At 41.7% G+C, this 24,702-nt stretch overlaps 1 protein-coding gene across 3 annotated transcripts in view; it reads right to left on the bottom strand.

The window, feature by feature from the left end:
• LOC132829666 (A disintegrin and metalloproteinase with thrombospondin motifs 19-like) overlaps positions 1–24,702 on the bottom strand; it is a 520,482-nt gene that overhangs the window by 265,780 nt on the left and 230,000 nt on the right. For all 3 annotated transcript variants that reach the window (XM_060847015.1, XM_060847030.1, XM_060847023.1), the window contains exon 11: positions 10,345–10,446. In XM_060847015.1, the coding sequence (XP_060702998.1) occupies positions 10,345–10,446 (102 nt within the window). The remainder of the gene's footprint in view (positions 1–10,344; positions 10,447–24,702) is intronic.

Raw genomic sequence — 24,702 nt, 5'->3', positions numbered from 1 at the left:
CCCTGCGGCGCACACTTATCCCCCTCCATCACTAAAGTAAAAGTCACCGAGTTGTGGTCACTGTCCCCGAAGTGCTCACCTACCTCCAAGTCTAACACCTGGCCTGGTTCATTACCTAGAACCAAATCCAGTATAGCCTCACCTCTTGTTGGCCTGTCTACATATTGTGTCAGGAAACCCTCCTGCACACCTTGGACAAACACCGACCCATCTAATGAACTCGAGCTATAGCTCTCCCAGTCAATATCTGGGAAGTTAAAGTCCCCCATAACAACCACCCTGCTACCTTCACTCTTTTCCAGAATCATCCTCGCAATATTATCCTCTACTTCTCTAGGACTATTAGGAGGCCTGTAGAAAACACCTAACAGGGTGACCTCACCTTTCCCATTTCTAACCTCAGCCCAAACTATCTCAGATGGCAAGTCCTCTTCCATCGTCCATTCCACTGCTGTAATACTATCTTTGACAAGTAATGCCACACCTCCCCCTTTTTTACCCCCATGTCTGATCCTACTAAAACATTTAAACCCTGGAACCTGCAACAGCCATTCTTGTCCCTGTTCTACCCACGTCTCTGTAATGGCCACAACATCGAAGTCCCAGGTACCAACCCACGATGCAAGTTCACCTACCTTATTTCTGAAACTTCTAGCATTGAAGTATACACACTTCAATCCACCCTTCTGTTTACAGGCACCCTCCTTCGAGATCGCTGCATTATTCATAACCTCCCTACACTCAAGGTCCTGTACCCTAAAGCTACAGTCCAGGTTCCCATGCCCCGGCAGAGTTAGTTTAAACCCTCCCAAAGAGCACTAGCAAACGTCCCCCAAAGGATACTGGTGCCCTTCAGGTTCAGGTGTAGACCATCCTTTTTATAGAGGTCCCACCTTCCCTACAAAGGTAGGTGGAGGGACAGAGCTGAAAATGTGTTGATGGAAAAGCACAGCAGGTCAGGCAGCATCCAAGGAGCAGGAGAATTGACGTTTCGACGATTCCTGAAGAAGGGCTCATGCTCGAAACATCGATTCTCCTGCTCCTTGGATGCTGCCTGACCTGCTGCACTTTTCCAACAACACATTTTCAGCTCTGATCTCCAGCATCTGCAGTCCTCACTTTTTCCAGGTGGAGGGACAGATCAGGTTGAGCAAGCTTTGGAAATCTGAAGCATGAAGGGGTTTGGGAGTCCTAGTTCAGGATTCGCATAATGTTAATATGCAATTTTAATTGAGAGTTAGGAAGGTAACTGCAATGCCAGTATTCATTTCAAGAGGGCTAGAATACAAGAACAGAGATGCACTGCTGAGGCTGTATAAAGCTCTTATCTACCTTGACATTGTGAACAGTTTTGGGCCTACATGGAGTCCTGGATCATTCACTTGATACACTGGTCCCTGTGATCTTGCGTGCTCTTCTATCTGTAGCCCTGATCTTTCACTGGCATTGCCAAGTGGGTAAACTGCTGACCTCTGACTGGCTGATACTTCTCAAATAGCCACATGTCTGTCAATGGGACGTGATTTCAGAGGAAGGTCTACTACTGCCCTCTAAACCGATTTGAAGAGGGTACAGAGTGCTTTGTTCTGAAGAGTCATGTGGATATCTACCACTTTTTATGTAAGTGAGCAAGGCAACTGATTAAAACAGTAGGTTCCACCCTGTGTCTCTTCAGAAATTCAGAGTTTGGTACCAAAAATGTTCAGGGATCTATTTTTACAAGTCCATGCTGAGTGTTTTACCACTGGAGTATAGATTAAAAATTGAACAGTAGGTACTCCATTTTCAAGGGAAACTTGCACAACAGGTTAGGATGCACTTGCAAGAAAATTGTGAATTGGTAAAGGCCAAATTATTGCTGTAATGATATCTACAGGTTGATGACTCTGTTCAAAATTCGGCTTCAGAAGATTCCAGGCTGAGATCTATCATCACAATGGCAAGGCCTTAATCTTTCTGCCATTTTTCTTACACAAAGATAATAAACTAAAACATTTGAATGCTGAACTTTCTGAAATAAAATATATCTGTTTTATGACTGCTAATTAAAACAATCATACCAGTCTCCACCATTCCCTCTGGCAGCTCATTCTGTACACACGCCATTCTCTGGGTGAAAAAGTTGCCCCTGAGGTTTCTTTTAAAATTTTCCCTACTCACCCTAAACTTACGCCCTCTTGTTCTGGACTCCCACTCAATCTACTGATGGTCTTCTGCCTTTAATTCAAACCTTAAAATGTAATGTTTTCATCACAAATGAAAGATCATTGATAAATTAAATTGTAAATAATTTGGCTCATGACCTAAAAAGAATCAGGAGATTTTTAAAAAAACATCATTATTCTGTTATGGCGTTTTGCTGAAAACATTATTTAAGTGTCAGGAATTCCCTTGCAATGCTCCCACTTGGTGCTCGGAGCTATGGTGGAAATCTCATTTATGGTAAAATAGCAAATGCAAGTCTGAATTTTTTTAGACTCAGGTATTGTTGTAATAAGGACAAGGATAATTGTAATTGTTGCTGAACAAAGAGACCTTGGAGTGCAGGTTCATAGCTCCTTGAAAGTGGAGTTGCAGGTAGATAGGATATGCTTTCCTTTATTGGTCAGAGTATTGAGTACAGGAGTTGGGAGGTTATGTTGCAGCTGTACAGGACATTGGTTAGGCCACTGTTGGAATATTGCGTGGATTTCTGGTCTCCTTCCTATCGGAAAGATGTTGTGAAACTTGAAAGGGTTCAGAAACGATTTACAAGGATGTTGCCAGGGTTGGAGGATCTGAGCTACAGGGAGAGGCTGAACAAGCTGGGGCTGTTTTCCCTGGAGCGTCGGAGGCTGAGGGGTGACCTCATAGAGGTTTATAAAATCATGAGGGGCATGGATAGGATAAATAGACAAAGTCTTTTTCCTGGGGTGGGGGAGTCCAGAACTAGAGGGGCATAGACAATAGACAATAGGTGCAGGAGTAGGCCATTCAGCCCTTCAAGCCTGCACCACTATTCAATATGATCATGGCTGATCATTCCTAATCAGTATCCTGCCTTATCTCCATAACCCTTGATTCCACTATCCTTGAGAGCTCTATCTAACTCTTTCTTAAATGAATCCAGAGACTGGGCCTCCACTGCCCTCTGGGGCAGAGCATTCCACACAGCCACCACTCTCTGGGTGAAGAAGTTTCTCCTCATCTCTGTCCTAAATGGTCTACCTCGTATTTTTAAGCTGTGTCCTCTGGTTCAGCACTCACGCATCAGCGGAAACATGTTTCCTGCTGCCAGAGTGTCCAATCCTTTCATAATCTTATATGTCTCAATCAGATCCCCTCTCAGTCTTCTAAACTCATGGGTATACAAGCCCAGTCGCTTCAGTCTTTCAGTGTAAGGTAATCCCTCCATTTCAGGAATTGACCTCGTGAACCTACAATGCACTCCCTCAATAGCCAGAATGTCTTTCCTCAAATTTGGAGACCAGAAATGCACACAGTACTCCAGGTTTGGTCTCACCAGGACCATGTACAGCTGCAGAAGAACCTCTTTGCTTCTATACTCAATCCCTCTTGTTATGAAGGCCAGCATGCTATTAGCCTTCTTCCCTACCTGCTGTACCTGCATGCTTACCTTCATTGACTGGTGTACAAGAACACCCAGATCTCTGTACTGCCCCTTTACCTAAATTAATTCCATTGAGGTAGTAATCTGCCTTCCTGTTCTTGCCACCAAAGTGGATAACCATACATTTATCCACATTAAACTGTATCTGCCATGCATCTGCCCACTCACCCAACTTGTCCAGATCACCCTGTAATCTCCTAGCATCCTCATCACATTTCACCCTGCCACCCAGCTTTGTATCATCAGCAAATTTGCTAATGTTATTGCTGATACTATCTTTTATATCATTAATATATATTGTAAAAAGCTGTGGTCCCAGCACGGATCCCTGCGGTACCCCACTGGTCACTGCCTGCCATTCCGAAATGGAGCTGTTTATCACTACCCTTTGTTTCCTATCAGCCAACCAATTTTCAATCCAATCTAGTACTTTGCCCCCAATACCATGCGCCCTAAGTTTACTCACTAACCTCCTGTGTGGGACTTTCAAAATCTTTCTGAAAGTCCAGGTACACTACATCTACTGGATCTCCCTCGTCCATCTTCAGAGTTACATCCTCAAAAAATTCCAGAAGATTAGTCAAGCATGATTTCCCCTTCATAAATCCATGCTGACTCTGTCCTATCCTGTTACTACTATCTAGATGTGCCGTAATCTCATCCTTTATAATAGACTCCAGCATCTTTCCCACCACTGAGGTCAGACTAACTGGTCTATAATTTCCTGCTTTCTCTCTCCCACCTTTCTTAAAAAGTGGTATAACATTAGCCACTCTCCAATCCTCAGGAACCGATCCCGAATCTATTGAACTCTGGAAAATAATCACCAACGCATCCACGATTTCTCGAGCCACCTCCTTCAGTACCCTGGGATGTAGACCATCAGGCCCTGGGGACTTATCAACCTTCAGACCTAACAGTCTCTCCAACACCAAATCCTGGCAAATATAGATTCCCTTAAGTTCAGGTCCTTCAGCCACTGTTACCTCAGGGAGATTGCTTGTGTCTTCCCCAGTGAACACAGATCTGAAGTACCCATTTAATTCTTCTGCCATTTCTTTGTTCCCCGTAATATATACCCCTGTTTCTGTCTTCAAGGGCCCAATTTTAGTCCTAACCATTTTTTTGCCTTGCACATACTTGAAAAAGCTTTTACTATCCTCCTTTATATTATTGGCCAGTTTACCTTCGTACCTCATTTTTCCTCTGCGTATTTCCTTCTTGGTAATCCTCTGTTGTTCTTTAAAAGCTTCCCAGTCCTCCGTTTTCCCACTTATCTTTGCTATGTTATAGTTTTTCTCTCTTAACTTTATATGTTTCTTAACTTCCCTCGTCAGCCACGGCCACCCATGCCTCCTCCTAGGATCTTTCTTCCTTTTAAGCATGAACTGATCCTGCAACTTCTGCATTATACACAGAAATATCCGCCACTGTTCCTCCACAGTCATCCCTGCTAAGGTATTGCACCATTGAACTTTGGCCAGCTCCTCCCTCATAGCTCCATAGTTCCCTTTATTCAACAGAAGTACTGTCACTTCCGACTGTACCTTCTCCCTCTCACATTGCAGATTGAAGCTTAATGTATTATGGTCACTACTTCCCAATGGCTCCTTCACTTCGAGGTCTCTGACCAATTCTGGTTCGTTACACAATACTAGATCCAGAATTGCCTTCTCCCTGGTCGGCTCCAGCACCAGCTGCTCTAAGAATCCATCTCTGAGGTACTCCACAAAGTCTCTTTCTCGAGGTCCAATACCATCCTGATTCTCCCAGTCTACCTGCATGTTAAAATCCCCCATAACAACTGTAGTAACATCTTTACCACAGGCCAATTTCAGCTCCTGATTCAACTTACATCCGACATCCAGACTACTGTTTGGGGGCCTGTAGATAACTCCCAAGAGGGTCTTTTTACCCTTAGTATTTCGCAGCTCTATCCACACTGACTCTACATCCCCTGACTCTAGGTCCCCCCGCGCAAGGGACTGAATATCCTCCCCTACCAACAAGGCCACCCCACCCCCTCTGCCCGTCAGTCTGTCCTTACGATAGCACGTGTAGCCTTGAATATTCATTTCCCAGGCCCTGTCCACTTGAAGCCACGTCTCAGTTATCCCCACAATATCGTATCTGTCAATTTCCAAAAGAGCCTCAAGCTCATCCATCTTATGTCTAATGCTTCGTGCGTTCATATACAGTATTTTTAATTTGTTACTGCTCTCACCCTTCCCATCAACCCCTATTTCACTCAACCTTACAGCATGATCCCTTAGGGTGAGAGGGGAAAGATATAAAAGAGAACTAAGGGCCATGTTTTCATGCAGAGAGTGATACATGCATGGAATGAGCTGCTAGAGGAAGTGGTGGAGGCTGATACAATTGCAACATTTAAGAGGCATTTGGATGAGTAGGTGAATAGGAAGGGTTTGGAGGGATATGAGCCAAGTGCTGCCAAATGGGACAATACTAGGTTAGGATTTCTGGTTGGCATGGTCAAGTTGGACTGAAGAGTCTGTTTCCATGCTATACATCTCTATGACTCTCTGACAGCAGGTACATGACAACACCAGCCCCTGCAAGTTCCCCTCCAAGTCTCTCACCATCCTGACTTGGAAACATTGTGAAGTTCCTTCACTATCTCTAGGTCAAAATCCTGGAACTCCTTCTTTTTAGCACCTGCTGGTTGATCTACACTTTCTCTAGGATAGACAATAAATGCTGGTCTGGCCAGCAAAGCCCACATCTCACGAATGAACCAAAAAAAATCACAAAACCATAATCAGAGAATTACACTTATCGTTAACCCAGTTTGCAATGACATTCAGTTATTGTTGAGTCAGGTGAAAAGCAAAATACTGAATACACTGAAGGTTTGCAGAAAGAAGAGAAGATGCTGGAAAATCTCAGCAAGTCTGGAAGCAGTGTTTTGAAGAACAATCATATTGGACTTGATATGGATTTCTTTCCACATGTGCTGCCAGACCTTCTGAGTTTTTCCAACACTTTGTCTTAATTATGGTTGATCGGTCCTCATTCCTGATGAAGGGCTTTTGCCCAAAATGTTGATTTTCCTGCTCCTTGAATGCTGCCTGACATGCTGTGCTTTTCCAGCACCACACTCGCGACTCTGATCTCCAGCATCTGCAATCCTCACTTTCACTTAATTACGGTTGAGTCAGGGCCTTAGTGAATCAAAAGCAAAGCAACTCAAGTGAAATTGTCTTCTTTACAATTTGCTCTGAAGTTAGGCTATAATTACAGTAAGAGACAAATTGTATGAATGCATTCATTTACGTAATCAACCATAATCATTTGTACAAGATGAATCCATGCTGAAACAATTTTAAAGTTGTAACATAAATCAATTAGAAAAGTGGAAAACATAGCCAGAATAAAAGTTTAAGTTAACAAATGACACATTGAGGTTTTGTAATATACTGGCCAGGTCTTATTTAATGCATTGTGAACAATTTTATTTCATCTGGGGCCAATGTTCACCGAACCCACTTTTGCAAAACTGCTAGGATCATTGATTTTACTCCTTGAATTTGACAGAATGCAAAAAATATTGATATTCTAAGCATAATTAAGCTCTGTAATTATTAGGAGGGAAGATAAATCAGCCAAAGACATTCAGGACAATTCAATGAGTAGATGATGCTTGACTGGGCACATTTAATTTCTAGCAAATTCAGCACTAATGCCATGATTGGGGCCTAATTTTAATTTTATTGCTGACACCAGTAAAAACTGTCAGACGCCCCAGAAGGTCAGGGCCATGCAAGGAGAAGTCAGAATTCTTAGATCCCACAGAGATAATCTGAGCCTCTGCCACACTGGATTTCTCCTATTTTCACTTGTCAAACTCACCCAAATCTCTCCTGGATTTCTGAGCACTGCTGGGTAGTAACAATCCAATTTTTTGGCCCACTTTTACCAGACAATTGGCTGGCAAAATCTTACTAAGACCTGGCCAGAAACCTCTTGCCTAGACAGGGAGTCCAACATCTCTCCTTTATTTCTACCTAGGAGTTAAAATCTCCACTATTCACTTTAAGTAACTCATCAAATCATATTTGTGAATAAATCAACTAAAAACATAGAGCTTACAATTCTGGCTTCTGTGAATTGAAGCGAATAGAAATTCCAAAAGTGTGCTAGCTTGAAATCCAAGAAGTCCAGTCACTCAATAAATTATGAGAAGTAGAAAGCTCCAAACCACGAGAGATTGGGTGGTACAACGGTTAAGAACTCGCCTTTATTTTAAAGGTTCATATTCAGATCAACTGAAAGGTTGTGTGCGCGCTGCCTGGATGGATCCTACATGTGAGGATTTGACACTGCTCACACTCCTTTCTTGGCATGAATCCATGGCACAAACATGACTAATTTAGCACTAATTGGCAATCTCACTACAAGAGGCCACAGGAAACAGAAATGTCACACTAACATTGTAAGGAGTACTCTCTAAGTATGAAGCTGACATATACAGTTCAAATAACATTGAGAATCTCCATTCTGCAACTCACTCTACCTGCCCTGGTTAGACTCAATGTTGACAATGAAGTGATGATTTTATGAATGTCTGTTCTTAGTGAAGAACCTTGTTTAAATGTAACTGGTCTTAAAAAAAGTGCAACATTAACAAGTCTGGTATGGTAATTCAGTGCCAACAGTTTAGGAGGGGCTTTTTGAACCTTATATAGAAGCTTAAGGCAGTAAAATTATAACACTGTCTGCAGCTTATTACGGTTTAGTATGTAGAAAATAAATAAGATGCAAAGAAACTAAGAAATACATGTAATTAATTTAGACTCAGACATGGCAGAGCAGGTTGTGTGTCTGAGCTGCAGTTTGCGGGAACTTGTATTCATTTGGACAGTCTCAATTCCCACATCTGTGGTTAATGTCTCAGTCTTGTATCTGTCTGGAGCTACTGAGCTGAACCAAGTGTTGCAGATATTCTGACACAAAGGAGAGGGCAGGAGTAATTTCTGGACAGTTCCTCTCGACTTTGGTTGAACCTTGTAGAATAGGTTTGATATGAATAATGGTTTACAGAATGAGTGGAATTCAGGTTTCATTTTGCATTTTCTTGTGGGTGAGAAATGGCAGGGTGGCTTTGTGGTTAGCAGGACTGCCTCGCAGTGCCAGGGACTCAGGTTCAATTCCAGCCTTGGGCGACAATCTATGTGGTGTTTGCACATTCTCCCTGTGTCTGCATAGCTTTCTGTGGGTGCTCCGGTTTCCTCTCACAGTCCAAAGATTAGATGGACTGGCCATGCTAATTGCCCCATGGTGCCGAGGAATGTGCAGGTTAGGTGGATTAGGCATGGGAAATGGATTTACAGAGATAGGAGCTGGATGAGATGCTCTTTGGACGGTTGGTGGAGACTTGACTGGCCAAATGGCCTCTTTCGGCACTGTAGGGATTCTGTGATTCTATGAACTGCCCAACAGTAGTTTCCCTTCACTATTCTCAATTTTATTCCCACTTTGTGGCCAAGGACTGTCCCATCAATGAAATGTCGACTCCGAAGAGATTTGTAGTGCTCAAAATGAGCAGATCCTAGAGGTGGATAGCATTTATCTCAGGATATTCGAAGTACCCAAGTTGAAATTGTAAAATGTTACTAATCAGAGTGTGAGTCAATCGGCATTATGTAGTGACCACTAAGTTTGAAACCTTGTGCCATATATAAAAAAATGTGGACACATTATTCAGGCAGCTATCTAACACCAATATTTAGGAAAATGATGAGCTGAATCATCAGGTGCTGCACCTGGTTCTCCAGAATGGGACAAATCATGTTCTAGATCAAAAATATCCTGTCCAATGAAGTGAAAATCATACATTAATATTTGATCGTTCATCATGAAATGCTGTCATTGAAGCTCAGATTGTGGACTTCAAAGGAAGATCTTGGACACTAAGTAGAGAATTGTTGGCAGAATAATACCCATATAGAGTGTAGAGGAGCATTACTTTGAGAAATACAACATATTCCATGTAGCGGATGCCTACTCGACCAGCTTAAGTGGTAACATTTATAATATTTTCTATGCATACTTTCAACTCGCCACAAACTCGCATGAGGAATTTTATCAATTATTTTAAAAATATCAGATTAACAGCTAAATGGTGTAACCTAGCTGTAACATCTAAACCATCCACAAACCAGTCACTGGAGAATGATTAACACATTAAAAATTACACGCCATTTTCATCTTTAGCAACTTAATGATTGAGCTGTTTTTTTTCTTTATGCTGTGCCAATAATTGTAGCCTCTATAATTTCCCCAATACACTTATGGCGTTCGTCCCTTATGGAATGTTTCCATCATTGCTGATAAAGAAACAATGCTGTTGGAACTTGTCATTTTTCAAGAACATCAACTTTCAAAGGGAACAACAATTTATATAGCAAAAGAAACAAGTGCTGACTAGTTAGTAATTAGATCCTGATTGATCAATGCACTGACATAGAGAATGCACAAGGAGATAAATGTGAAACAGATAATCATGTCGCAACAGCACAGTAGCAGCAGGAAATACCTAGGTTCACCTGTTGCTCAAAGTTTACACTTCTATCTTTCTTTACTAATATGGAGAATGGAAACCAAATAGAAAGAGATGCAATCTTTCAGATCACTTGTAACATTGATACATCTCAGAAAAAAAGCAAGGAAACAGAACCAAAGAATGTTTTAAACACAGAGAATAGAGTTCTTACCTTTTCTGTTGCACACTCTGTTCCATCTAGTGGTGGGTCTAGTTTGGTCTTGCACTCCTGCTCACCATCTACTTTGCACCAGAGCCCAGTACATATGACATGCTACAACAAAGGGTAAAAAGAGAAGAGTGACTTCTCCGAAGAAAATAATACTATATTTTACATCTTCTGGAAAATGACTGAGATCTTGGGATAGGAATAACACTGAGGCTCCAACTGTTCACCATTATCAATGAGTAAACTGAACAGCAACCTCTGGTACGTCGGAAAAGCGCAGCACGTCAGGCAGCATCCAAGGGGCAGGGGAATCGGCGTTTCGGGCATGAGCCCTTCTTCAGGCTCATGCCCGAAATGGCGATTCTCCTGCTCCTTGGATGCTGCCTGACCTGCTGTGCTTTTCCAGCAACACATTTTCAGCTCTGATTTCCAGCATCTGCAGACCTCACTTTCTCCTGGCAACCTCTGGTATCCATGCATTAGAGTTAAGGGCAGAGATCTGGTCATGGCATTCTGTATTGCAGTCCTATTTTAGTGCACTGACAAGAGTTTCACACTAAGTTATATGAAGAACATAAAGTTGTGGTACATACTCATTACAATTAAAATTAGCTTTACTATCACATGCCAGGTGAGTACATTGAAAAGTTTACAAGTTGCAACTCACTGTGCCAACTTAGGTATCAATGTAGCTAGGTAAAGATATTTAAGTACAAAGTCATAGGAATAAATTAGAAAAATAAAGAAATAAAAAGGTCAGAATAATAGAACTTCCAACCCAATTCTGGCACCTAGCCTCCAGACTGAGCCCAGCCTCATCTCAAGGACAGCAGTTACAACATTTGCTCTGAATTCACTCAAGGCTACTGCTGGGAGTCTGTGCTGAGGCTGGGAGTCCGTGCTGAGGCCGGGGGTCCGAGCTGAGGCCGGGGGTCCGAGCTGAGGCCGGGGGTCCGCGCTGAGGCCGGGGGTCCGTGCTGAGGGAGTATGTGCTGAGGCCGGGGGTCCGTGTTGAGGCCGGGGGTCCGTGCTGAGGCCGGGAGTCCACGCTGAGGGAGTATGTGCTGAGGCCGGGGGTCTGTGTTGAGGCCGGGAGTCCGTGCTGAGGCTGGGAGTCCACGCTGAGGCCGGGAGTCCACGCTGAGGCTGGGAGTCCATGCTGAGGGAGTATGTGCTGAGGCCGGGGGTCCGTGTTGAGGCCGGGGGTCCGTGCTGAGGCCGGGAGTCCATGCTGAGGCCGGGAGTCCACGCTGAGGGAATATGTGCTGAGGCCGGTGGTCCGTGTTGAGGCTGGGGGTCCGTGCTGAGGCCGGGAGTCCACGCTGAGGGAGTATGTGCTGAGGCCAGGGGTCCGTGTTGAGGCCGGGGGTCTGTGCTACGGCCGGGGGCCCATGTTGAGGCCGGGGGTCCGTGCTGAGGCCGCGAGTCCGTGCTGATGCTGGGGGTCCATGCTGAGACCGGGGGTCCGTGCTGAGGCTGGGGGTCCGTGCTGAGACTGGAAGTCCATCCTGAGACCGGAAGTCCATGCTGAGACCAGCAGACCTACCTTGCTGCAATATTTGAGATATTAAATATATCCAGGATTGTTTGGACTGATATTATCTGGTGTATACAAATTATGAAGCATCACAATCATGATAATCACCAAACAACATCGCTGGCATGGAAATTTGACAACTTCAGTGTCTCATTTGTTAAGCATGCAATTATTGCAAGTGAATTTTTAAAAATATATTTTCATTTTGTTCAGTGACCTCACCAAATCCCAATCCATATTTTGTGGGTTGAAATTATCTCACACATTGCTTACAGAATGCCGCAATTTCATTGGTTGGACAGGCAGACTATTACAGGGCCTGTGCATACATTGCCCAGATGTCTGGAACAGAGGACATGAAGTTCACATGTTCCTGTTGAGTTTGGGATTCCCACATGAGTGAATCACACCTGCCCTCTTCCCCACCCACTCTCTTGGCAAAAATCAAACCTATTGAAAATGGACGTGGTACTTCTTCATCTGAGTTCCACTCACTATTTTTAAATGTCAAAGGAGATTTCATAACTCAGCAAAACCCAATCCTAAGAAGAAAATCTTCAGATGGAGCCTTTGAATTTGCTATTCCATTCAGGAATGTGGGTGGCCAAGTCAAAATGTGGCTGTGTAAGAAGGATGATAACATACTTTAAGAATATCGCGTGCAATTCTGGTCTCCATTCTATTGGAAAGATGTTTTGAAACTTGAAAGGGTTCAGAAAAGATTTACAAGGATATTGCCAAGGTTGGAGGATTTGAGCTATAAGGAGAGAATGAATAGGCTGGGGCTGTTTACCCTGGAGCGTCGGAAACTGAGGGGTGACCTTATAGAGGTTTATAAAGTCATGAGGGGCATGGATAGGATAAATAGACAAAATCTCTTCCCTGGGTTGTGAGAGTCTAGAACTAGAGGACATAGGTTTAAGGTGAGAAGGGAAAGATATAAAAGAGACCTAAGGGGCAATGTTTTCATGCAGAGACTGGTACATGTATGGAATGAGCTGCCAGAGGAAGTGGTGGAGGCTGGTACAATTGCAATATTTAAAAGGATCTGGATGGGTATATGAATAGGAAGGGTTTGGAGGGATATGGGCCGGGTGCTGGCAGGTGGGAATAGATTAGGTTGAGATATCTGGTTGGCATGGACAAGTTGGACCGAAGGGTCTGTTTCCATTCTGTACATCTTTACAACTCTGTGACTCTATGAGACAATGAGGAAACTTTACGATAAAGGTGGTCTTTGAATCTGCAACAAAAACAGAAATTACTGGAAAAACTCAACAGGTCAGACAGCATCTGTGTAGTGAAAGCAGAGTTAATGTTTCAAGTTAAGTGATCCTTCTCCAGGACTAGTCGTCTCCGAGAGAGAGGAGCAGAAATTCTTCAGAGGGAGACACCTGGAAGAGATGTGCCAGTGGGTTAAATATTAAAACAAAACAAATAACTATAGATGCTGAAATCTGAACCAAAAACAGAAATTGCTGGAGAAACTCAGCAAGCCTGGCAGCATCCATTACAGAGAAACAGAGTTAACATTTTGGGTCCAGTTTTTAAGAAGGATCATTAGACATGCAGTTCTTTACTTCGTTTGAATATACAATTTGATCAGTCAGAATCAAGTACATTAACTATTGGAATAAAATCCTGCGAAGACAGAGAACTGCAAAAACATTTTTCGCAATTATTTTCTCAGCTCACTTTGGAAGAATTATAAGTGTTAAGAGAAATATTATTCCTAAATTAGAAAAGGTACAAACAATTTAACAATTGCTACAATGTCAGTTTTGAGGAAGAAAACAATGTATTCAACTTTAGGTACCATGACAATTCCAAGTCATCACATATACTTTGTGTGAAAGTTAGATTAACTGGTTTCCTTTACAAAACATATTCCCTCACATTAAAATGTACGAATTGATCTTATGGGAATTTACATTGTGCAACATGCACTGGTCAAGCTCATGAAGATGGTACTTAATCCATACAATCGCTCTATTATCTCGTCATACAATTCTGTCGCTCTACCAAAGTGGGGATTGCAATTCTCAGCTTTCTAAAAGAGCCTCACAAAGTTAAATTTGGCAGTTAAACAAATTTTGGCAAATTCTGGGTCAACTTCATAACATGCGCATTGAGAGAAAGATTGAGATTTTACAGATTACTTTCACCTTCCAGCATTCAGAAATCACAGGACTTTTCTTTAAAAGCTCGACTTCCTGCCAACACTGAATGGTGCTTACTGAAAAGACCAATTCTTACTGCCTAAACTAAACAATTGGAAATTGTCAGTGTACTTATCAATATAATACCAGCTCGGGTGTTAATATTGCATATGCATGTCAAATTACAGATCCAGACTTAAAGACTGGGTTCTTTGCCAGAACTTGCCCCTGCCCATTCCACACTACCATCACCAGAGATGACGACAAGAATACATAACCAACATATATTTATAAAGTACCTGGAATATCAAGATTTTAAATATTACAAAATATAATGCAGAACCTTCCTCAGTTTCAGAATCCAAGATCAAGTTTTTATTTCATTCTTCAGGTCATAGCAAGGCTCGATCTCATTGTTCAGATCAAAAGCACGAAAGACAGTACATTGTCTCATGAACACCCCATTTGTCCACATCTAGATCTGTAAACCTTTATAACAGCAAACAACTAAATTAGAATTTCAAGTATTCTTTTAGAAAATAGGTGAGAAAATACTGTGCCAAAACTTGCAAGTGCTTAATACTTTTATAAGATATGCCTTTGTCTACAGTTTTAGTGCAAATGTTAATTTAAGATCTCTGTTAAAACAGCAAACAGAAAAATGTCATATGAACAGACTATTATCCTTTATTACTGACAGAAACTTCTAGTCTATCTTGAAAAAAATCTGTTGACCCTCAAAAACATCATGTGCTGGAGAAAGGTCAGTTCATGTTAGACCTCACACAAGTATCAAAAGCATTGAAGAAAATAATGTGTTTGCTCTTCTGTGAACAGCCAGTACTTATTTTTATTATTTCTGACCTTGATAACCCATCTCCTTAACTATGGTGCCCTGCAACCGTCTGCTGCTTACAACAGCTTATCTTCCGGTTCCTATGCAGTTACCCCTGGTATCCCCGCGGATCTATTCCTGGCTCCTTCCCATTACCCATGAAAACACTGCTCCTTTGGTAATATAGTTTGAAAATGTGTTGTTGGTTTTCATTTACTATATACGTTGACCATGCCCATCACCAACTCTTTCAACTCCTCCACTGCTGTTAAACAATCAAACCCCTAATCTGACATCCAGTACTGCATGAGAAAAAAGATCACCATTAAATATTAGGAAGATTGAAGCCATTGCTTTCAGGTCTACTCCAACTACAGACTCTATTCCTCTTCTTTGGAAAAATCTGGAGAGAAAGCTAGTCTGGTCATAACCTGGATGTCACATTCAATCCTGGGTTTCTGCTGATATTTTCCTGTCATCGTCAATAGCATCATTCTCCATTTCCATGACTTCACTCGACTTCATAAATCGTTGCTCAACTGTACTTTCATTTATGTCCTCATGCCCTTTCAACTCAACTATTACAATGCACTTATGGCTGTTCCCTCTAATATATCCTCGTAGTCACCTTAGGAAGATAAATAAAGCTCAGTGAGTCCCGTTTCCCAATCACTCATGCTCACTGCCTTACATTAGCTCCTGATCAAGCAACATCATCACTTTAAAAGTCTCATCATAGTGTACAAATTCCTCCCTGGCCTTGCCCCTCTATAGTCAAGTCTAGTCTTACAACTGTGAGATATCCATATTCTTCACATTCTGGCCTCATTATGATGGCTCCATCATTACTGGTCATGCTTTCAGTTGCCTAGATCCCCAACTCTGGAATTTTATTCCTAGACCTCTCATCCTCTCTGCTCAACATTCCTCCTTTGAGACATTCCCCAAACAACCTCTCTGACCAAATCTTTGTTTATCTGATCTCACAGCTCCTTATTATGGGGCTCACTGCTTTTTAAAAAAAAAACACAAGTTGTTGACTTTTCTCACACATTTTACAACGAAAGTCACAGCAAATTCCAGTGTTAGGAGATTCCAGGCCAATCACACACTCCCATAAAGATACAGGGTTGACCAGGTGGAGAAACTGTCCTCACAAACCACCTTTTAGATATTAGCACCAAACTCATCAAATCCTTGCATGTATTCATTTCTGCATACCTTGACTGGTGTTTTAGTGGAAATTGCAGTAGGAGTAGATAGGCTATTCACATTCATAATTTATCCAGTTAAAAAACTGAACCTTTGAAATAAAGACAAGCTAAAAATATAACTTAGCTCAAAGGATTTCTGGGAAAATCTGAAAGATTGTAATTTTTTCATGTTTGCTTTTGGCACAGGCTCTATGTCAAACCTGCGAAGGATTTTTAGTACATTCAGGTCACAGTCGAACAATCAGAAACAAAAGCCTATCATCTGATCATGTGATGAAACAAATGAGGAAATATCAGTCAATTCCACTTAAACTTGAGAGGTTATATTTATTAAAACCTGGATTTACTTCAGTCATATGAAAGAACTCACTGCATTTGTAAAATTAGCTCAGTATCTTAATCTTTATATATTGGTGGAATGATTACTTCAAGCTGCAGTACCAGGAATTTGCACAATACGATTTCAATAGAATACAGACAATTGAACAATCTCACTGAAGCCAAATACTTAATGGTTTAGTTGAAATCAAAAGAGATTAGCAAAATTTTAAAGCTACTTGAATTTGGAAAGCGTGTGACCTGGTGCAGCAGACCAAATATAATTGTCTTGTAATCTGGTGAAGACAATCCTTTGAGATAGAAGGACTAATTACGTCCCAACAGTAGAAGCTGAAAATGGTTAGTTTGAGTGGTTATTCAATTAAAAGAATTTTTAATATTAAAATATACTAGGGTAGATATTTTGTGGCTTTGGATAAAATTTGCACTCAAAATGTCAACTCTGTTCAAGATGACAATTCTGTTCAAGATGTCAACTCTGTTCCACAAAGAAAACACAATTTGGATTGTCTCAAATAAACAAAATTAAATTTCAGTTGGACACGAGTAAAGAAAAATAGTTATTTCTTGTTTCTAAGGACTTCTTTCTTTCTAAAATATAGAAACTAAATATCTTCAAACGAGACGAGAAGTATTTAATTAGCACTCTAAAGGATAACATGCTGAAATGTTCATTTTTGATCTCAATTTTTACCACAGATCATGCTTCCTCAGAGAATGATATTCTTCTTAGTTAATGAACTCCCAAGCGTTGTTTGGGTACAGAGTTCAAATATTAATTCAAAATTCCAATATTTGATCAAAGCTATCCAGCCAATAATTGGACCCAGAAAGATCTGTGGTCTCAGTGCTTTTGAATTGGAGTGTGAAGAAAATAACCAGTGTTTCAATATATTCAGTCACCCCCATAGCAAGTTCACATTTTGATTTTAGGTGAAAATAGGCAAAAATATATAAATGTGATTATCTTAAGGTTTATGAGTACTCACTGTTAAAGGCTGCAAGTAAATTGTGGCAACTTGGACCAACACAATATCGAGGCAGCGCAGCAAAGAAACCAACATTCACAAGAACAGGAGAGTAAATTGGAGAAAAGAATGATAAAAGGAAGATTACTGATGAACTAGCTGAAGACACTACTCTGAGAAATTTCTACAGTGAGGGCTCAGGGCTGAGATCATTGACCTCCAACAATCATAGCCATCTTCCTTTGTGCTCGGTATGGTTCCAGCCAATATACAGGCTTCTCCTGAATCTCACTGAACTCCAGATTAGTTCAGGCTCCTTGATGTCACATTGGGTTATGTGCTGCTTTGATGTAAAGGAACCTCTGGCAGTCAGCTTTGGACTTCCAAAGTTACCAAGGAATTATCCACAACTTGCGTGAAGTAAAGAAAACAAAAGCAATGCTAGACATTTCAGTTTACCTGTTAACACAGGATTTGCACGGTATGACTGAATTCCCAAACTATTATCACCACAATGAGATACCCAATAAGTGAGCATTTTGAGTGACAACTTCAATTTCTTACACAATGGCAATAACGGGTTTGTTACAGTGCAGAAGGAGGTTATTCAGCCCATCAATAGTGCTATCACCCAGTGCCAATCTCCTGCCTTTTCTCCATATCCCTGCACATTACGTCTATCTAAAAAAAATCATCCATTGCCCTCGTGAATGCCTCAGTTGAACCTTGCTCCAGTCAGTGCTGTCCATATGATAACTACTTGTGTTTGAGAAAGTTTTTTTCTCACATCATCCTTGGTTTGCTTGCACATCATTGTAAACCTGTGCCCTCTTGTTCAGTAATGAGCAATAACAGCTTCTCGATAACTCCTTTATTTTGCCTGCTCATAAAACTGAAATCATCTCTCTGATTTCCTCTCAGCCACCTTCTCTCCAAGGACAACAGTCTCAACTTCTTCAATTGATCCTCATCACTGAAGTTTCTCGTCTTGGAGCCATTCTTGTAAATTGTTTCTGCACACTTCCTCGAATGCACTCACAACTTTCATATAATATGGTGCTTAAAACTGTACACAATTCTCCAGCTGAGGTCTAACAAGTATATTGTTCAAGTTCAACATCACCTCCTTGTTTTTGTACTCAATGCTCCTATTAATAAAGCCGACAATACTGTATGTTTTATTAACTGCTCTCTCCATGTCCTACCATCTTCAATGATATTTACACACGTACACTCAGGTCCCTCTGCTCCTCTACCCCTTTAAAATTTTACCCATTATCTTATACTGTCTTTCAGTTTTCTTCCAAATTTTCTTTAACAGAATGGATTAAGCACTTTGTTTCCTAAGGGAAGAGTTTAAGGAAATCCAAAGTATTTAATGCTTTCTTATTAAAATCAAAGAGTATTTTCCCAATTAGAGACATCATCAAAAGACACATAACTTTATGCTCTGTCAGCATGCTTCCTGAGCTCTGACCATGGTAGATAACTACTTTTGTTCAATCATGTGATGTGGACATCACCAGCATTTCTTGCCCATTCCTAGCTAACCTGGAGAATGTCATGGTGAGCTGCCTTCTTGAACTGCTGCAGTACAGTTGGTGTAGGGATCCTTAGGGACAGAGTTCCCAGATTTTGATCCAGAAACACTGATGTAATGCTGATGTATTTCCAAGACAGTCTGTGATTTGGAAAGGAATTTTCAGGTGGTTGTGCTGGCATGGGGAGGGAAGAGCAAAACGTGGTGAGTGAAGAGTTATGATTTGAACCAGGTCTATGTCCCAATGATTTCCTGACTTTTAAATTGGTGGTATGATGGATGATGCCCAGAGTCAAAAAATGTGGCCTGAAAAAACACAGCAGGTCAGGCAGCATCCAAGGAACAGGAGAGTCGAAGTTTCAGGCATAAGCCCTTCATCAGCCCCTCATAGTCATTATAACCTGACTGCGAAGCCTCTTCCAAGGATGCCTACCTTGAAGTTCTCCTCCTCTCTCAATGAGTCTCTCTCTCACTGAAACCCCCAGGTAATCTGTGCCATGAAGATCTTCAGCCACACCCCGAAACAGACTTGCTACCACAGCCATATCTCCTTCCTCAGCAACTGCCTACATCTCTGATCTCCAGCATCTGCAGTCCTCACATTCTCCTCGTATGGTGGAAGATGCGAGTTCTACTTGGACATTAGTAGCATAGGACTATAAGGACCATGGAGGATGGAATGATGGGCAGTTTGGCAGAGGGATTAGGAGACCCTTTACTGAGGCAGCAATGAGAATGTGCATAGAACATGGATGGAGAATGGAGAATAAGAGCAGGAACAATGTCTTCTGTTTTAATGTTTATTATTGAACTTTGAGCACAGCACCAGGGTGCCCAGGAGAGCATCTTGTTCAGCCCACTCCACTCTAATCCTGACCCTGACCCTAACGAATCCAGCACAGCCCTCTAGACCCAAGTTGGAAACTGCCATAATTCTTTAGGGACAGGATTTCCCCTGCTGCTGCACCACCTGACCTGGGAACAAAAACCTGGGCTCTTGTCTCTGCTACGAGCTGAGGAAGACAGTTCCATTGACCAACCACTCTCTGAAAAAAATATTTCTCCCTTTCACCATCTTAAATGGGAGAGCCCTTACTGTCTAAAAATGTGTCATTGGTTCTAATCTCTTCCACAAAAGGGAATGTTCTCTCAGTATCTAATTTATCAATTTCCCTCAGAATCTGACACACTTCAATAAGATCACTTCCTATTTTTCTAAAATTCCAAACGATAGAAGTCTTGGAACCTCTGACCTGCCTCTATTGCAAACATGTCATCATACCGCAAGGATCTGTTTGTCATGGTTATAAATGACCTGGATGAGGGTGTAGAAGGATGGGTTAGTAAAATTGCGGATGACACTAAGGTCGGTGGAGTTGTGGTTAGTGCTGAAGGGTGCTGCAAGTTACAGAGAGACATAGATAAGCTGCAGAGTTGTGCTCAGAGGTGGGAAATGGAGTTGAATGTGGAAAAGTGTGAGGTAATTCATTTTGGAATGAGTAACAGGAATACAGAGTACTGGGCTAATAGTAGTGTCAATGAATAGAGAGATCACGGTTTCCATGTACATAGAGGCCTGAAAATTGCCACGCAGATTGATAGGGTTGTTATGAAGGCACACGGTGTGTTAGCTTTATTGGAAGAGGGATTGAGTTTGAATTTCGGAACCATGAGGTCATGCTGCAGCTGTACAAAACTCTGGTGCGGGCACATTTGGAGTATTGCGTGCAGTTCTGGTCACCGCGTTATAGGAAGGACGTGGAAGCTTTAGAAAGTGTTCAGAGGAGATTTACTAGGATGTTGCCTGGTATGGAGGGAAGGTCTTATGAGGAAAGGCTGAGGAACTTGAAGCTGTTTTCGTCAGAGAGAAGAAAGTTGAGGGGTGATGTAATTGAGACATAAGATAACCAGGTGATTAGATAGGGTGAGCAGTGAGAGCCTTTTTCCTTGGATAGTGATGACTAGTATGAGGGGCATAGTTTTAAATTGAGGGATGATAGATACAGGACAGATGTCAGACGTAGTTTCTTTACTCAGAGAGTAGTAGGGGTGTGGAACAGCTCTTACTGCCCACCCTATCTAACACTCTGATTATCTTATATTTCTCAATTATGTCACCTCTCAACCTTCTTCTTTCTGACGAAAACAGCTTCAAGTCCCTCAGCCTTTCCTCATAAGACCGTACTCCAAAACTCAATCCCTCTACCAATAAGAGCAACAGTAGTAAACTCACCAAATTTAAGGGTACTTAAATGGTCATTGGATAAACTTAAGGAAGAAAATACAGTAGTGGAGGATTGATAGGCTTCAGAATTGGTTCCACAAGTCTTCACAACATCGAGGGCCGAAGGGCCTGTCCTGCGCTATAATGTTCTATGTTCCTCAAGTAAAGAAACCAAGATTCTACACAGTACTCTAGAAGTGATTTCACCAACGTGCAATGCAATTGCAGCAAAGTTCCCTACTTTTATATTCTATTCCCTTTGCAATAAAAGAGGACACTACATTTACCCTAATCATTTGCTCTACCTGCATACTAATTATTCAACTTTCACGTACAGCACAGCTCCCTGCACAGCTTTGAGTAACACACGGCTTTTCTATTTTCCCTCCAAAGTGGCTGAGTTCACAATATCCCACATTCTACTCCGTTTGCCTTATTTTTGCTCAGTCACTTAACCTGTCTAAGTCACCATGGAAACACTGTGTCCTTTTCAATTTACTTTCCTGGCACCTTCAAAGACGGATGTGCATGTACCTGCAGATCTCCATGTCCCTGCAAACTTGTTAGAATTAAGTCTATATTATCTCTTCTTCCTTCTTGTGTCAAAATTCATCAATTCATGGCTCTTTGCATTACATTTGATCTGCCACTTACTTGCTCATTCAGCTAACTTGTAGTCTATTTCCATCATGCTCAATTATTTTGCCACTTCTCCAACTTTGAGGTGATTGACAGATTTAAAATGTCCCATTATAGACAGTGTTTCCTTCTCTATTCTTCATTGAGCCTCTTTCAATAATTCGTCAGATATTACATTCAACTTCTGAAGAAATGTCACCAAACTTGAAATGTTAACTTTGCTTTCCTCTTATAGATGCTGCCAGACCTGCTGAATTTCTTCAGAAATTTCCAATTTTGTTGCATTCAACTTGTTCTTTTGCTGCAATCACCACAATAGTTTACTTACGAGTAGCAACACACTCAACTGAATGTTTAAAATTCATTCACAAGATATGGGAGGGCAGGCTGGACCGACATTTATTGCCCATTCTTAATTGCTCAGAGGGCAGTTGAGATTCAACCACATTGCCGTCGGTCTGGAGTCACATGGAGGCCAGACAAGGATGGGAGATAGTCACATGGAGGCCAGACAAGGATGGGAGATTTCCTTCCTTGAAGAACATTGAGAGTCAACCACATTGTTTTTTATGACACTCCACAATGGTTTCATGGTCATCTTTAGATTCGTAATTCCATGTATTTTTTAATTGAATTCAAATTCCACCATCTGCCATGTTAAGGTTTGAATCACAGAACATTAACTGTGTTTCTGGATTAATGGTTTAGCGATAACACCACTTGCCTTAATTGCTTTACTGATATGGACTGAATACATGTGCTCAAGCACTGGACCTCAAAGTTCTTTTGACAATTTTCTCATGTGCACAGATTTTCAACACTTCATTCGCTAAATGAAGCTTAAAATATTCTTCCAGCAAAACATTTATTATTATCCCACATTAAAGATAGGAGACCCACTAGTCACTGTTACTCAGTTTGTTGTTTGAATTCAAAATTATTTGTTGCTTTCTACTGTCAAGATTGTTCTCTCCCAATTTGAAATTTCACCTTTGACCTCAGGAGGCTAAAGCTGTTCCGATAATCCTTTTGTAAGAGCTCAGATCAACTGCCTTTGAAAATTAACGTAACTATCAGTCACACTTCATTCATCTGTTAAGTGCAACCTCCCTTTCATTAACTCACAAAGCGATCAGGTTTATTTTTCTCAAAAGGACTGAGCCAAATCTAAGTTCAGAACATACTGTAGCATTTGTCCATTGTTAGGATCAAGCTAAGAATGGAATTCTTACTATATACCATCTACAAAAAGAACACACAATTAAGAAGGCAAATGGCGTGCTTGTCTTCATCGGTGGGGTATGGAGGACTAAGAGTCAGCAAACCATGTTGCAGTGATAGAAAAGCTTTGGTTTAGGCTGCATTTGGAATATTGTGTGCAGTTTTGGACGTGGAAGCTTTGGAGACAGAGTGCAGAGAAGGTTCACCAGGATGTTGCTTGGTCTCGAGGGCATTGGCTATGAGGAGAGGTTAAAAAAAACTAGGATTGTTTTCACTGGAAAGACAACACTGAGAAGAGACTTGATAAAAGTCTACAAAATAATGAGAGGCATAGACAATGTGGGTAGTCAGAGGCTTTTCCCCAGGATTGACATTTCAATGTCAAGGGGGCACAAGTTCAAGGTGAGGGGGGAAAGTTTAAGGGAGATGTGCGAGGGAAGGCTATCATGCAGAGTGTGGTAGGAGCCTGGAACACACTGCCAGAAGCAGTGGTGGGAGCAGATACACTGGCAACATTTAAGAGACACCTGGATAGTTACATGAATAGGGAGGGAATAGAGGGATACAGAATGAATAAGGCCCGAAGGTTTGTTTTTTAATTTAGCTAGGGCATGTTGATAGACACAAGCTTGGAGGGCCAAAGGGCCTCCTGTGCTGAACTCTTCTTGTATTCTTTTGTACTCAGAACGCAAAACTGGAGAGCAAAATGACAGCAGTTAGCTTTAAAGTGTGAAAAAAATAAAGCAAGTAACTGTGGAAGCTGGAAATCAGAAACAAAAACAGAAATTGTTGGGAAAACTTCAGAAGATCGGGCAGCATATGAACAGAAAGCAGAATGAATGTTTCCGGTCCAGTTGCCCTTCCTCAGTACGGAGATGCTGCTGTACGGAGATGCTCATATTTCAGAAGAATCCCTTTTCCTTCACATGTACACCAATATATGGTTTTCCTGTATCTCTGTTTTGTTCTTTTTATTTCAAATGTTCTGTCAATATTTTCACCGAAAAATCTATAAGGAATAGGAGAGAATTTGACCATTCAGTCCATTGAGCATACTCTACCATTTGATCATGGTTGATTTATTTTTCAACCCCATTCTGATGCCTTCTCTCTGTAATTCCTGATCCATTTACGAATGAAGAATCTAGCTATCTCTGCCTTAAATACACTCAATGACTTGCCCTTCACAGCCCTCTATGGCAGTGAGTTCCACAGAGTCACCACCCTCTGGCTGGAGAAATTCCTTCTTGTCTCAGTTCTAAAGGTTCGTCCCTTCACTCTGAAGCTGTGCCCTTGGGTCCTAATCTCTCCTATGAGTGGAAACATCTTCTCCACGTCCACTCCATCCAGGCCTCTCAGTAATGAGATCTTCCGCCTAGGAACCCTCCAACCATAAGGGATGAATGCAGATTTCTCCAGCTTCCTCATTTCCCCTCCCCCCACCTTATCTCAGTCTCAACCCTCGGACTCAGCACCGCCTTCTTGACCTGCAATCTTCTTCCCGACCTCTCCGCCCCCACCCCCTCTCCAGCCTATCACCCTACCTTAACCTGCTTCCACCTATCGCATTCCCAAGCCCCTCCCCAAAGTCCCTCCTCTCTACCTTTTATCTTAGCCTGCTTGGCACACCCTCCTCATTCCTGAAGAAGGGCTTATGCCCGAAACGTCGATTCTCCTGCTCCTTG

This window comes from Hemiscyllium ocellatum, chromosome 2, assembly GCF_020745735.1.
Source record: "Hemiscyllium ocellatum isolate sHemOce1 chromosome 2, sHemOce1.pat.X.cur, whole genome shotgun sequence".
In the NCBI taxonomy this organism is placed as follows: domain Eukaryota; kingdom Metazoa; phylum Chordata; class Chondrichthyes; order Orectolobiformes; family Hemiscylliidae; genus Hemiscyllium; species Hemiscyllium ocellatum.
The sequence above is the reverse complement of the archived record's forward strand: the minus strand, read 5'-3'. Positions and strand labels throughout refer to the sequence as shown.